We start from the raw sequence: 14562 nt of genomic DNA, 5'->3' as shown, positions 1-14562 counted from the left end.
ATTTCATAGCATTGGTTCAACAAGTGGCACTTTAAAGCATTCTTTTTTGTTTAAGTGTTTCAGTTAATTAAGTGATTCCACAAGTGAATTGAGCAGTGATGGCCTTCAATTTGTTAAATAAAAACTTCCTTACTTTAATCCTGGTATTACCTCTACATACCAAATCCAAGTGCTAGCTCTGTGTGTATGGAGTTTTGTTTTTGGCAGTCCGAAATGCTTTTTATAGGTTCAAAATCATATGCTATGAAGTGGCACACAAAGGCTGGGAACACTCCTGAGATATTTCCCTGTGTTCTCTTCTCCTCCTTTTCCTGTAGAGATACGGCTGCCAGGGACTGTCAGTCACAAAGTCCAGTCACACAAGACTGCACACAGCACTTGTCTCAAAGCAGCCCCTCTGCTGAGTGCTGGTTCACTGCATGCCAAAGACCACTTCCCAGCTTTTTCCCACTTGCAGCTGATAATGAGAGGTTTTAGAGAAAGGTGACCTGATCTTGTCTGGGTGATGTCATGAACACAATCCTGCATTCATTATCATAATGCATTCTTTCATTATTCTATAGAAAACACAAGGTTACAGCACCAAACTTGGAGAAAATGTCTATAAAATTATTTTATTTCACTTGTCATCTTTTGATAGGCTATAAATAATTTAAATTCATAGGTTAAATCTTCTAGGTTGTATTCTATATAAAAGAAGTATGAATTAGATACCTCAAATAAAGCTATGGAAAGAGCACTTCTGGAGATACTGTTGAAAAGGTGACTTTTAGAAAATTTGCTGTACTTGGTCAGTGTTCCAGCCTGTAGCTGATTTCTAGATGCTAGTAGAAGTGCAGTAGTGGTAGGTGACTCCAGGTTAGTTTTGCCCTTTAGGCCTTCCTATTATATTGTATGACAGCTGTAGCATCATTTGCATTTCTGAATGCCTCCAAAATTTCTTTGGCATAGTTCAGTTTTTTGTTTGACAGAAGTTTAGGTTGGAGAATTGAGCTTTTTATTCATATGTTTTCCTTGCTGAAATATCACACAAAATGCCATCTCTGACAGTGCCTCACAGCACTGCTGTTTGGGCCCATCATGTTCCCTTTCTTCTCTGTACCTTGGGTCCCTGGAGAGTGCTTGCCAGGATGTCTTCCAGGGATGTGACATACAAATGGAGAATGCCTTCCTTCTACTCATCCCTGCAGGCTGTGATTCTGCTCAAGGTGTGGCCCAAGCAGGAATGGGCTGTTACAGCAATGGCTTTTTTGCTGCTTTGCGTTTTCTTGACTACTTGTCTAGATCTGGATCTGGGATTACTTCACAGGCACTTTGGTGTTTTAATATGGTCAGATAAATCTGTGCTGTGTCCTCTTTCTCCTAACACTTGTGACAGAGCATATGAATGTCAATTCCATAACCTTTGGGGTGACAGGATCAGGAGAGATCTGTGTCTAACAGTTTAAGATGTATGTTGAATTCAGAGATTTGGAACATGTCTTGTTCAGGTGGAACATCTGATTTAAGTTTCTGGAGCTCCCAGCTCCAGAATAGCTCAGCAGCTTGAATAGTAAAAGGCCAGTAATTTTTTTCATTCAGTTTAGCAAGTGATGAGGCCTTGAACTTTGTTACCTCATATTCCAAGTTTATTTCCAGATAAGTAGGGTGTTGGCTGGTGTTGTGTCTCTGTCAGTTTCGAGCTGTTGAATTAATTGATTGCATTACATGTTTGAACTTGGCTCTGATACTTTCTAGAGAAATGTCTCAACTATGTGCAATTTGTTTGAGTTAGAATCTTCTCAGTCACACTGTGTTCAGTACTTTGTCACTAGATGGGCAGTAAAACTCTGATCAATTTTCTTCCCCTCAAATAGAGTATTCCTTCATTTTGTGAGAAGACCAATTTTGTCAGCTAGTTGAAGCCACCTAGAAGCAATTCATGCTTGATTTTAAGACAGTGGAAAGGGAAGCTGCTACATATCATTCATATGAGGGCAAGTGTCCATGTAAGTGATTTCACAGTTCTAGGTATGAGAGAGCATTTTGAAGTCACTTTTCATTTAAATGGGCTGCTGGTATTCTGGCAGTAGGGAAGCTTGTGACTTGCCACTGAAAATGTGCTCTGATTCTGATTATATTAAATGCTGCCTGGTTTTGTGGAATGCAGTTGCCTTTAAAGGAAAGGTATGCATGGCTTTTACATCATGAAAGGCAAAACTACTTTTACCTTACTTCTGGTAACTTGACTAGACTGGAACACTTAGCAACATTAACTGCAGTAATAGCTTCATCCAATGGCATCAGTCTGTACATTAGTATCAGAAAGCCATTCTTTCAAACATAGCAAACAAAGTACTCTTCTACTGTGTTCCTGCAGTGGATCAGTAACTATTTTTTACTCAGAAATGGATAAAATACTGCCTGGATGGTTATACTGAGGGCTTTTCCAGCAGCAGACTGATACATAGATGATAAGCAGGGGTAGGAGAATAGGAGGCTTTTCCTGGGTAAAATATCCAGAAAGAGCAAATAGAGGGTGTCTGAACTATTTTAGTTGCAGAGATGATCAGATCATATTATTGGAACCTACAAGAATCCTGTAAGAGACTGGAGAGGCTGAAGAGGAGAGCAAAATATTATACAATCACAGCTTGATATCTGGTTTGGTTTTTAATCTGCCTCACTTATCTCCGCGTGATTAACTTTATGTGTACAACATGGATAGAATCTCTGGTTTGTCTGAGCCTATCTAATGCCTCTAGGGAGATGGTTGGATGTACATTTTGCTAAGGGATTCTAAAATGTATGTTCAGCTGCAGTATTAAAAATCAAGTAGTAGAAGCCTGTTGGAACAGTGTTAAGGTTTCAAAACAATATGAAGATAAAATACGGTTTAAATTCTTGGTGTAAAAAGCCTTTTAGCTTCTTCAAATTTTTCTGCAAGTCTTCATTTTTAATTTACTGAAAATTAATGTCTAGCAAAAGGGTTTTATGGTGATACAGGGGTGCCATATATCTACAGTGAGATAACTTATGTTTATATAGGTGAATTCTGCACTTATTTCTGCTTGTTACATCTGCTTGATGAATATACTGTGTATATACTTTTGTCATTGTTTTCTTCTCAGGATCAGATCTTTATGGAGAATGTTGGTGCTGTAAAGCAGCTTTGTAAACTAACTAACAATCTTGAAGTCAGAATAGAAGAATTGGAACAGTGGAATAGGAAACTGGCCAGGCTGAAACGGATGAACAGTTTAAAGTCAACAGTCAGTGAAGAGAGTAAAGTCAGGTACCTCTGGCTGTGATGTTCTCTAATAGTTGCCCCACAAATTGTTAAAGTGATCTCTGTGATAGAAGTGAAAATTGATTTTGCTTGACAATATTGACAAGCTATTTTCCAGTATTTAAGTTGTGCAAAAGACCCCAAATTTCTCATATTTTTTTTAGTCACTGACAAAATTAATGTTTGAAATGGCTGATAAATTACAGTGATTTTTGTAATTGCTTCTATTGCATAAAGTAAATGGTAGATTATGTTCAGTTACAGCTCTGGGACTTGGAAGTTGCTTCTAAGGCAAATCTGCAGAGCTTCTTCAGCAAGAAAGAATCTTTATTGGTGCTTCAGTGAAGTGATGAGCGTTTCCTGTTTCTAAGCAATTTCCCCAAGTTTTCTTCAAAATCAAATGTAGCATTTAAGAACATTCTCCTGAATGAGTTTACTGGAGACCTTTGTCCTTGAAATGAATCTGACACTTCTGCCTTTCCTTTTGTAAATGTTAAAATTGCTAAAGCAAGTGACATTAAAAATGTCTTTTCTTCATTAATTACTTGCTGAAGCATTTGAATGTTAAAGAAATCTTGTCTCTTACAGCAGGTATAGTCAAGCTAATAGTCTCTTGCCATCAGTAAAATCAGTCCCGCAAAAATCCAGGAAGGTGAGTGAAATTAAATCCTTGTCTGAGTCCTTCACTGTGATTTGCTTTCACTTTCTCTGGCCTGTATTGTGGTTTAGGAAGTGGATGCCCCTTTTCAAAGGGGATCATATGAGTGAGGAAATACATGTATTGACCTTTTTCAAGACTGTCTTCCTAGGCTGCCAAGCCCTGTTCTTTAAGATGAACCAATGCTCATTTGCCTACCTTGCTTTTGCCAGTGCCAAAGAGCAAGAGAAAATAATAGTTCAAATGTACTTTGTACCATAATGATAGTCAAATTGCTCCATCATCTAAGATTATCTTACTTGTTTGGAAAGTGCCTTTCTTCTGTATTTATACCAGTCCTGCTTTAACATAGTCTCAGCACATACTGAAAGCTGCTGAGCTTTTAGTTCTTAATTTGATTTTGAAATACTTCAAAAGTATGAAAAAACAGCAGGAAGAAAGGACAAGGAACTGTTATTTTTATCTATCCTTTTTTTCTTCTGTAGTGTTGGTACCCCCATGCTATCGACAATGCAGAGTGCACTCACAGTCTTAGGGACCTTTTAATTACTGAAGTTTTAATGTGTAGATGTTGGCCCCTATATAAGGGTGACCATGAAAGAAACAAGGGTGAGGTAAAGTCAACCTAGTGTACTATTTCTTAATCTACTAGTAGTTGCTTAGATATTTGACACTTGAACTAACCAAACTTTTTTTTTACCCTAGGTTTGTTTGTCAAAGACCAAAGAATCTTGCTCTGTGAAGATTTTCTGGGTGACTATAATAGCTCTGATTGCTATTATGGCACTATGGTAACAATTAACAACAATTTGACTTGCTTCTCCCTTCCTCTTTCTACTTATCTGAAAGAATATAGCACTTTTTCTTCTTCTTTTCCCTTCTTACTTGAATAACCCAATGTATTAAAATTAACAATTAATATTCCTGGCAATATTAAGGTACTCTTGTGATGGACACACAGCTGATCTCTCTCCATGTCACAATGTAGGGTGCACCTCAGAGCACTACAGGTGCAAAACCAGACTCTGCATGTTTTATACAACCATTCTGTGTCTAAGTACAATTTCCAATGTACAGAGTGATTCTGTTGTGTGAAGTGAAGCTGAACATGTTCCCACTTGGTAGACAATTATGTGACTGAAAGTTTAACTTGTGACATTGGATTTGTGGAAAGTATGCTCTGGACTTCTGAGATTGCCATTTTCTGTCTCCAAAAACCTGTGGCTTACAATCTCTTTGTGGGCTGAGTACTTTGAACTGGTGGTGTGATTCTATTTAGGTTGGAAACTGGCTGTATTTTTTGCTGAATACAAGTCTATGAACACAATACTGTGTATATATATTTATGTATGTATATATATGTATATATATATGTATATGTATATATCTGATCTAAACCCCATTAAATTCAACTGAAATTTTTCCCACTAAAGGGAAAGTGATCAGATAGTTAACACTCGTATGACTGCATTTCAACACAACACTGTCAAGGTATTATTCATATTGTGTTGCACAAAAGATGGATGTAAATATACAGAACAATTCTCTTTCTGCAGTGCTTTGACAATATGGAGCCTATATTTACTGAATATTCATGACAGCCATTTTGAAAAACATCCAGTTTACAGGCAAGTAGTTAAAGTACCATTAGCAAATTCAAATTGGTAGAATCAGTAATAGACTGGATCAATTTGTTTTGGTCCTCAACTCTAATGTCCATTTCTTAATGAATTGTTTCTCTTCATCAGCAGTACCACAAGTTCTGTTCTAGTCTCTCCCTCTACCACCACAGCAGGTACTGTGTCTCTGCTGGTCTGCATACACATTATATGTGTATATAATATGGCTATTATAAAATGCCAGTACACAGCATTTTTAAGAATTTTTTTTTCTTTAGCACTGCAGAGGGAAAGCACAGTTTCTCAGAGCACACAGCCCATCAGCAGGATCCCTGAAGTGAATTTCTGTGACATTTTGCCTTGTGACAAGGTCTATTGTTGCCCAATTCATCAGCCAAAAGTCAAATCTCTAAGTTATGAAAGAAACAATGCAAAGGAAAAACGTAAGTTGAAAATTTAATTATTTATAATTTGAGCACAGATTGTATGGAAAGTGTGGGGGAAGGGACAAGAATCTTTGAAGGTAGTCAGCTTTCTACAAAGGACCTTAGTCCAGAGGATTTAAAAAATCTTGATATAGCCAATCATCACTACAGTCAATATGTTTTTGAAAAATCCGGCCTGGCTACCCTTGAGAATTTAGGGCCCTAAGATGTTTTGTCTGTCACTTTTCTTCCTGGCCTTTATTGGTAAATTATTTGATGTGGATTTGGAAAGTCACTAATAACTTTAATTAACCTTTGGCTACAGTTGGATGGGAGTTGATTAGGGGTAGTAGATAATGAATTAACCGATGTAAAAAACCCCAAAAAACTGAATTGTGTCACAATGTGGTGGTACTGTAACTTTTCCATAGGCGGAGACAGAATACCAACTGCCTGAAAACATAAAACTTACACTTAAATCTATGATTTAAGAGTAATTTTTTACTTCAAGGGGGTTTGAGTAATATTATTTGAAGGCATAAAATAAAATACTTTAACTGGAATGAATTCTTTTCCTGATATTGTCTGCCAGATTTTATATGTGTAGTGTATGAGAAGATGCATTGTTTACAAATTTTATAATATTTATAAGAAAGGGTTAATGCATAAAGGTATGCATAAGTTGTGGGAATCTGTATTCCTCTTTGCCAGTCCTTAACACTTGCAGTGGAAGCAAGTATTAATGTTACTAAACCAGCATTCACACTCTTCCTATCTTGGCCTTGGGAACAATGCTTGCAGCATAATTGACAGAGTGAAGTGAAACTGGGGATGGATGCAGTTCAGCCTCTGAAGCATAAATGTCTGCCAGGGCAGGCATTACCAATTGCTGTGACACTCTCAGCATGAACGGTGTCAGTGGGACTCACCCACTGGCCATTCCTTACTCTGCAGACAAGCTGTATGTGAGTGTTCCTTGTGATTCTTGTGATCAGTGCTGCAGTAAGCCCCGTGGCAGATAGAGCTCAATAGAAGTCATACCTGAGTAATTTGTACTGCTCTGAAGCCTGAAAAAGTGTTGATTAATTAAGAAGACATGAATCTCATTTATAAAGGAAGGAACTGTAGATGGGTAAAAATGAAATGTGAAAACCTTCTATCCTCAGCTGGCTGCTTCTGGTATTAGGTGGAAAAAGAAGATAAGAATAAACACAAAGCGTTACCTTCTCTAGATCTTATGCTCCAAAAAGAGTGGATCAAAGAGTGAAAAATCAGCACAGTACACAAGCTACTGATAGATTTCAGTTCTGCACAAGTTTAATGAACCTGAATATAATGAATACCCAAATGGAAGGTAACAATGTCAATATGAAATCCAAACAGGAGAAAAACCAACAAGCTGTTTACTGTAGCTGTAGCCAAGATAAATAAAAAGGAAAATGTTTTCAGAACAAAAAGCTTAGAGTTAAATATGGGGAATTATCAAGATAAAAAGTGGATTAGAATCAGCTGGTTAGTTTGATTCATGGAGAGGTAGAACTGTTTAAAATTGCAGTTAAATTAAATACTAATTTAGGAGTTATTACAGACTTTTTTCTGCTCCACAATGCGATACTTGAATTCAGTGGGTGCAGACTACTACAGAGTGCATTCATTGTAGCTCCTAATCCTTTGCATCCCAGATTTATTCATTAAAAGACTGTGCAGAAACTTCAAGTAGAAACACAAGCATTCATAAGCAAGAGAAAATTTTTTAAACAAAGATTCAACATATCTTTATGTCATCTAGCTTAATGTGACTGTTTTCCTCATACTTTCTTTTAACTGATTTCTCTAGAGGATTTAGGCTTTTGAAATTCCACTGATTTCTGTGGAATTGAGGAATGTGAATACCCTTCAGCTTTTCTTCTCCCTGCTTCCATGGCTTTAATGCTCATTGCATTTTCTCACGAATAAGAAAGATGTGGCTTTATGTTCAGGTTTGTGCTGAAGTGCCTGGCTGCGTATTTACTTTCAGCTTGGCTCTCTGTTACAGAAACTGGTGATGTTTGCTGTGTGTGATGAAGTCTTTTCTATTAGGCTATGTTTTGGGAATGTTTTTGATATTCTGTAGATTTCAAACACTTGTTTCTTGTTATCTGCAAACTTATTTTAACTGTGTATATGTTTTTCTGAATGGAGGTGCTTTGTATTTTAAAGCTATTTCTCATGGTTATGCATGTCTTTATTCAAGAGATAATTAACAAAATATCTTCTTGTTTTGTATTCATACTTTGCTGTTACAATTGTGCAAGGCTAATTTGGGTGATGTTTGTGCATTCATCCTTTCACAGGAAATAAAAGTGACATGTTACCCAAACAAGATCTAGTCAAAAAACCTGGTGGAAGACCTGATCTTGGAAATGACTGTAAGTACTATATTTAAATGAAAAAAAAAAAAAAAAAAAGTTCACTTGTATGACTTTCAAGTTTTACTTTCAGGCTTGTAATTCTGCTTCTGGAATTTAGAGATGTTTCACTTATAATACATCACTATTGAGAATTAGCACATGTGAGTCTAATTCCTGTGGACCACAAGAAACCTGTGATTCAATGTAATTTTCAGTTTATTCTTACATCTTCATTAGATTTTTATAGACTTTCTCACTGCCCTCTCTAGAGAGTCTTTAGCCTTGGCTTCAGATACAATAAAATGACAAGTGGTATTTTCCTTGACAGGGGCTAAAATCTTGTGCTTAAGGATATGAGTGTGATATTTCTGTGCAGGAAACTCATGATACAGTGTGAAGGAAGTGTTTGGGGTTTACCTCATCTCACCTAAGGGATTAAAATGTCAGCTGCTCAAAGGGGTCATCTTTACCTTTAGATCCTGACACTTCAGAGATGAAATGAAGTTCCTTGACACAGGAAGTTTTGCTTGATTTTGGGTTCCCCTTTTAGTGACTGTGCACTGCTGTCAGAGCCAGCCTGGGCTACAAATATTGATTCTTTTATGTAAAAATGAATATCTGCTGACTACATATGTTATAGCAGCATACTCTGGCATTCATTCAGTATGAGCAGGATTACGCCTTGTTTTCAGTTCATGTGGATCCTCTGTTTTAAGGCTTGTTTTTTTAAAAATAAATATTTGATTAAAGACTAGACAATATGTGGATGATAAAACATCTAGGCTTAGACATCTAGACCGTGCACTTAAAGGAGGTGAGGAGTAGAACACAGGTTGCCTGGATCTGCCCCAGTGGGATGATCTGGGAAAAAAAATCATTCACCTTCTGACTTTTTTTGCAAGGGCGCACACCCCTCAGATGAGATCCTCTGAGGCATCACTATGTTACATGTTGTAATGAGTTGCTGTGTCATAGGGGAATGTTCTCCTGTGCTACTTCTCTGAGAGGAACATGCTCAATTTCCTTCTGTCACTTGTAGATATTTGTGTCCTGAAAATTAAGTATATACTACCACACAGAGATTTTATACTCAGAGAACAGGTCACCCTATATTCACCAACTGCAGAGCAGGGAATGGTTGCTGTAGACCAGAGGAACAGAAACACAAACCCAATGTGCACAGATGTGAGGGGCTTGGGCTTGCTGAACCAAGTCCTCCTTGTGCTTTCTGCACCACGTTGTAAGACCAGGTGAAGGGTCTGCAGAGGAAGCTGTATGAGGAGCAGCTGAGATCTCTTGGTTTGTTCAGCCTAGAGAAGAGGACACTGAGGGGAGACCTCCTGGTGGCCCACAGCTTCCTCGTGAGGGGAAGAGAAGGGGCAGGCACTGGTCTCTTTGCTCTGGTGATCAATGACAGGACCCAAGGGAACAGCATGAAGTTGTGTAAGGGGAGGTTTAGGCTGGATATGAGGAAAAGATTCTGCACCCTCAGGCTGGTCAGGCACTGGAACAGGCTCCCCAGGGAAGTGGTCATGACACCAAGGCTGCCAGAGTTCAGGAAGGATTTGGACAGCACTCTCAGACACGTGGTACCACCTAAGGGAAAAGTAATGTTATCATGGCTATAGTCATCATCTATCTGTAGATTACCAAACTCTTGCAAAAATGAAAGTTCTTGCAAGTTCAAGGCAACATTATAGAAGAAATTTTAATTTTCATTTAAGTTGGGTAGTTTTCTTCCACAGAGAATTTGAAACAAGTTTTGTTGTATTCCATATTATTCCTTTCAACAAAGAAAAGGTTTTTCAAGTTAGTGATTACTTGAATGAGTATGGCTTCTAATATATTAAAATGAATATTGACACATTTGAGTTTTACTTGAGCTGCCATCAAAGTAGCCTTCAATGTCTGTGCAAAAGAAAATGGTGCAATGTTAGGTTCCTAGGATATTTGTCCCTGCAAACTGAACAAAGATCTTATCTCCAATGGCAGACTGAAGGTAATCAACCAGAGGCTTCTTTTAAATGAGTGCTGATTTAGACCTGCAGCAAGTCCTGTAGTGGCAATCAAGGCAGTAGACTAACTGCAGTTTTATTATGCTCGTATCTAAAATTTCTGAAATAATCAAGAATAAACCATTATTCTTAATATTCTTAGGGATTGATACAACAATCAATTCCATACAGATTTTGGAAACTCAGCAAAGCATTGACAATCGCTATTGTAGTAAAAATCTGCAGTGCAGGTAGGTGAATTGTTTTATTATGCTACGGTGGAATAAAACACCATTTATGTGGCCTGGCTGCCTGACTGGCTCCTGCTCACAGTTGTTTCCTCTAGCATGAAGTAGTCTTTGATACCATTTTATATTTTCTTCTGTTTAAATTTAAATGCAATTTCCATGTTTTGGTGAAGATACTGTCTATCTCAAAAATGCCACATGTATTAATGCAACCTTTTTCAGCTCTGGAAACTACAGCTATGTTATTCCTCTTAACAAATACATGCCCACGGATGTAGAAATCTCACTGGAAATGAAGTAAGTACAATTAAAATGAATACAAATACATATAAAAGACAGCTGTGGTTCTTTAATCCAAGATAATTCTTGGATGATGTCTATTGTTACACAAATTTGTCCTATTCAGAAGAGTGGGAAAAAATTTATGCACAGCTAAATTGTTAATGTAGACCTTTTGGGTAGATTCTTTGCTGTTGCGTGGGCCCAATGCCATTCTCAGCTCAAGGAAAGTTTCACCCAGTGTTGCAGGTATTGAAATCCAGAAGTCTTAAGCTCCTATCCTAAGAATCATTTGAGCAGACACGTATGTGTGTATTGGCAGGATTGTGGTCTCTGGCCTAGGGATCTAATTTTTCTTTTGTTGTAGAGAAACATTATTAGGAACATAACATGGGTGACTACAGAGAGTACCTTCTTTGGGCCTGTTGTGCCAAACCCTGTAAAAGGGGGATTCTTGTGCAGAAACTATTGGTATTACATAAAATTGTGACTTACAGCAGGGAAAAGCAGCAGAGTTATTCCTTTCAGCAAGTATTTTCTCCTCAAAAGCTCACCTCTACCATGTTCTTTTCTTTTGGAGTTTTATTCTGAGAAAGGCCAGCAATAACCAGAACAGCTGCCAAATGATCTGCTTGACAACAGTTTATGACTCCTGTCTCTGCAAAAAAGGACTCATCCAGTCTTTTGAGCTTCAGTGTTATCCCTGTAAACATCTGCCTTTTTCAGACAAGATAAAATATAACAGTACTCCTGAAGTGTCTGCTTGTTTTCTACAGCCACTAAAAATTTGTCTTTTAAATGTATGCCATTATAATCCAATAGTACAGCCCTCCCATGTAGGAATTAATATATCATATTCAGAGTTTCACTGAGTATGACTTTATTTTGAATATTGGTTTTTGGTTTGGGGGCAACTGATTTTATTTTTAATAAAGTAATTTATCCTTATTTTTCTCTGTTTCTTGAAGCACCACAGAACCATTAATTATATTTCTCTGCAAAGTTGCATTTGGAAATTATTGCCCTCATTATTCTTCAAGCCGAAATGGTAGAAAGGATTTCCAAGAAACTACACAGGTAAGACTTTTGTAGCAATACCCTGGCTTTTGGGAATTGTTTTTAAAAAACTAATGGCTGCAAAATTCTGATCTTTCCTGAAGTGCTAGAAATCCTGATGCTGGCACTTTGAGTCTGTCAATGGCTGGTCATGGCTGGCTTTGGCATGACCATAATGAGATGCAATCTTTTTGTTGGAGTCAGTTTTCTGCTGACTTTTATAAAAATCTATTCAGTGATTCTCTGCAAGGACAGTTTTGATTCTGCTTCAGCCTAAGTCACCATTACAACTCATTATAACCCCAGAGATAAGAAATTGGAATAACTTATCATTCAGAGCTTTAGGAGAGTCCTCCAAACTCTCCTCTACTCTATGGTTTCCATTATTATCTTATGAGTAATGAATTCCAGTTTCAAAGTCTAGAATTTGCTGGTAACAATGGTAGTATTCTGCTTTATTTCTGTGTAAACAGGAGTTTACTAATAAATCCCTTTAGGGAAAATTCTTCATTTTAAAAGCAAAAGTTGTATGTGTGTCATTCTCTGGATTGCCTCAATCAGGATAAAAGCTGGTAAAACACATTAGCTTTTCCCAATAAAAAAATATTTAGTGACCAAGTCTTGCAAATCTTTAAACACCTCCAGTAAACTGATGAAGGTTTTAAACTCTCTTAAATTTTGCTGGACATACAGAACTCCTTCAAGGCCCCCATTTGTCAGTGATTGATTGGAAATGTGGCTAAAACAGTAGGAAAGGCAGAAGCAATGGTAATAGCATTTCTGAACACATTGTAGGAGAAACATCCCTGAATTTGGAAATAATTTCAGAGTCTTCTTCAGAATTCTGATCTATGCTCCCATACATAACATGGTGGGGTTTTTTTGGGGGGGGAGGGGTTGGTTTGTTTGTTTTTGGTTTTTTTGTGCTTAGTCAAATGACAGCACTTGAGATACCTTCAGTCTTTAAGCTGACTTTTTATTCAACTTTTCAAATGTCTTTGCAAAAAGTTTCAGGCTTCTCTGTAACAGTGGCAAAGTCATCTGAAAGCCCAAATTTTCCAAGTTTTGACCTGTCTGCTGTAATTTCAGCAGAATTGAAATTAAGTCAGACATAGAGAGTTTCACAATGTGGAATTGTCCTTGAAGCTTACTGACAAAACTGGTCAAATAGATTTCCTGTGTCAACCTGAAATCCACATCAAAAGACTAAAGCTAACTAGCCTCCAGCAGCAGTGAGCTTTCAGATTTGATGTGACTCAGAATAGAAATGCTGCCTAGTTGAAGAGGTTTCTTTCAAGAGGAATTTTCTAGGGATGGAAAGGTTTATTCCCTACCAAAAGGCAGAACAGCAATCATTTGGAATCACCAGTCCCACCTAAGTTTTGTCATGTGAGCATATCTTCTCCAGAAGAGAGGATGTGTTAGAAAGTGAAGTGAGGAGAGAAAGATGAAGGAGTTGAGATGCTAGAAATATAAGTTACTGTGGATCATTAGGTAAAAGAGAGGTGAATTTTGTTTTATTTGTTGTAGCATAAACATTTCAGGTACAAAATATGTTGTTTCACTTTTGCATGGCGGAACACTATAATAAAAAATAACATGAAACCTTGCAGGTATCTGTTTTTGAAATACTGATTGAAAACACTACCCATACTTTTAGAATAGATGGAGGAAATTTTCTGTCTTCTGAGAACTACTAAACTTGCTGTCCCAAATTCAGCAGAGCTGCCATTTGCTAGTATTACAAATTAAAGCTCTCAGGCCACCTGCCACATCAGGAACAATCCCTATTTATTGGGGGATTTGCTTAGAAAACGAGTGAGGGAATCCAGTTATTCAGAGCCAGCTGAGTGTCACTGGGAGTTAGATGCCTGCCAGTTCCCATGTGGAGCTGATCAGAGTAAACCCACATTTGCAGGGTTTAAAGTCAGCACTTGGTCTTTAAATACTTTGACTGTAGTTATCAAGGTTTGGTATCCTAATTACCATGCACTGCATTTGTCAATTAAATATTTCCAGAGTCTATCCTTCTCTTCAGTTTCCCATGAAATGAGGTTATCTAACCTGTCTCTCATTTATCACCTAGGGACGCCAGCACATTTGGGCTCTCCCTGTAGCTAAGTTGTATGACAGCGCGTACTCGTTCCGCGTAGCTGTGCCGGTAAGCCTTTTCAAATGACAGCATGGCAAAAGACAATTAGCATTTGAACTGAAAGAAGTTCCTGTATGAATCTCCTTTATTTTTCTTTTGCAGGGTTTTGCTAGCTGCTCAACAGACCATTACTTTGCTGGAATATTTTTTACTGATTACTACTTCTACTTTTATCGACAGTGTAACTAAAATGTTGCCAAATATTCTGTTCTTTGCAGAAAAGATGAGGAAACACTTAATTTGAAAAAGAGACTTGCAAATAACCCTGGATATTTTTTAAACCTCTTTCTGGGTTGTATGGGACTTTCTTGGTTTTTTTCACTTTTGAATTAAAAAAAAAAGTAGAAAAATAAAGTGTTTGACAAAAAACATAGCTCTGCATTTCCAGAAAATGTTTCTAAAAAGACATGTGGTAATGGAGTACCTGATGTTGTTATGGGTGGAGTGGGAGCCTCAAAGTTTATTAGAGAAAC

At 37.5% G+C, this 14562-nt stretch overlaps 1 protein-coding gene across 1 annotated transcript in view; it reads left to right on the top strand.

Moving 5' to 3' along the window:
- LOC131592090 (myelin regulatory factor-like protein) overlaps positions 1 to 14278 on the top strand; it is a 37313-nt gene extending 23035 nt beyond the window's left edge. The window contains exons 14-25 of the mRNA XM_058863367.1: positions 3111 to 3274; positions 3857 to 3920; positions 4632 to 4717; positions 5483 to 5554; positions 5675 to 5721; positions 5824 to 5988; positions 8304 to 8378; positions 10518 to 10605; positions 10825 to 10899; positions 11850 to 11958; positions 14024 to 14098; positions 14192 to 14278. Coding sequence (XP_058719350.1) covers positions 3111 to 3274; positions 3857 to 3920; positions 4632 to 4717; positions 5483 to 5554; positions 5675 to 5721; positions 5824 to 5988; positions 8304 to 8378; positions 10518 to 10605; positions 10825 to 10899; positions 11850 to 11958; positions 14024 to 14098; positions 14192 to 14278 — 1107 coding nt within the window. The remainder of the gene's footprint in view (positions 1 to 3110; positions 3275 to 3856; positions 3921 to 4631; positions 4718 to 5482; positions 5555 to 5674; positions 5722 to 5823; positions 5989 to 8303; positions 8379 to 10517; positions 10606 to 10824; positions 10900 to 11849; positions 11959 to 14023; positions 14099 to 14191) is intronic.
- Positions 14279 to 14562: the final 284 nt, after the last annotated feature.

The sequence above is a fragment of the Poecile atricapillus genome, chromosome W (genome assembly GCF_030490865.1).
Source record: "Poecile atricapillus isolate bPoeAtr1 chromosome W, bPoeAtr1.hap1, whole genome shotgun sequence".
In the NCBI taxonomy this organism is placed as follows: Eukaryota; Metazoa; Chordata; class Aves; order Passeriformes; family Paridae; genus Poecile; species Poecile atricapillus.
Note: the sequence above shows the minus strand (reverse complement) of the source record. Positions and strands in the feature narration are given on the sequence as shown.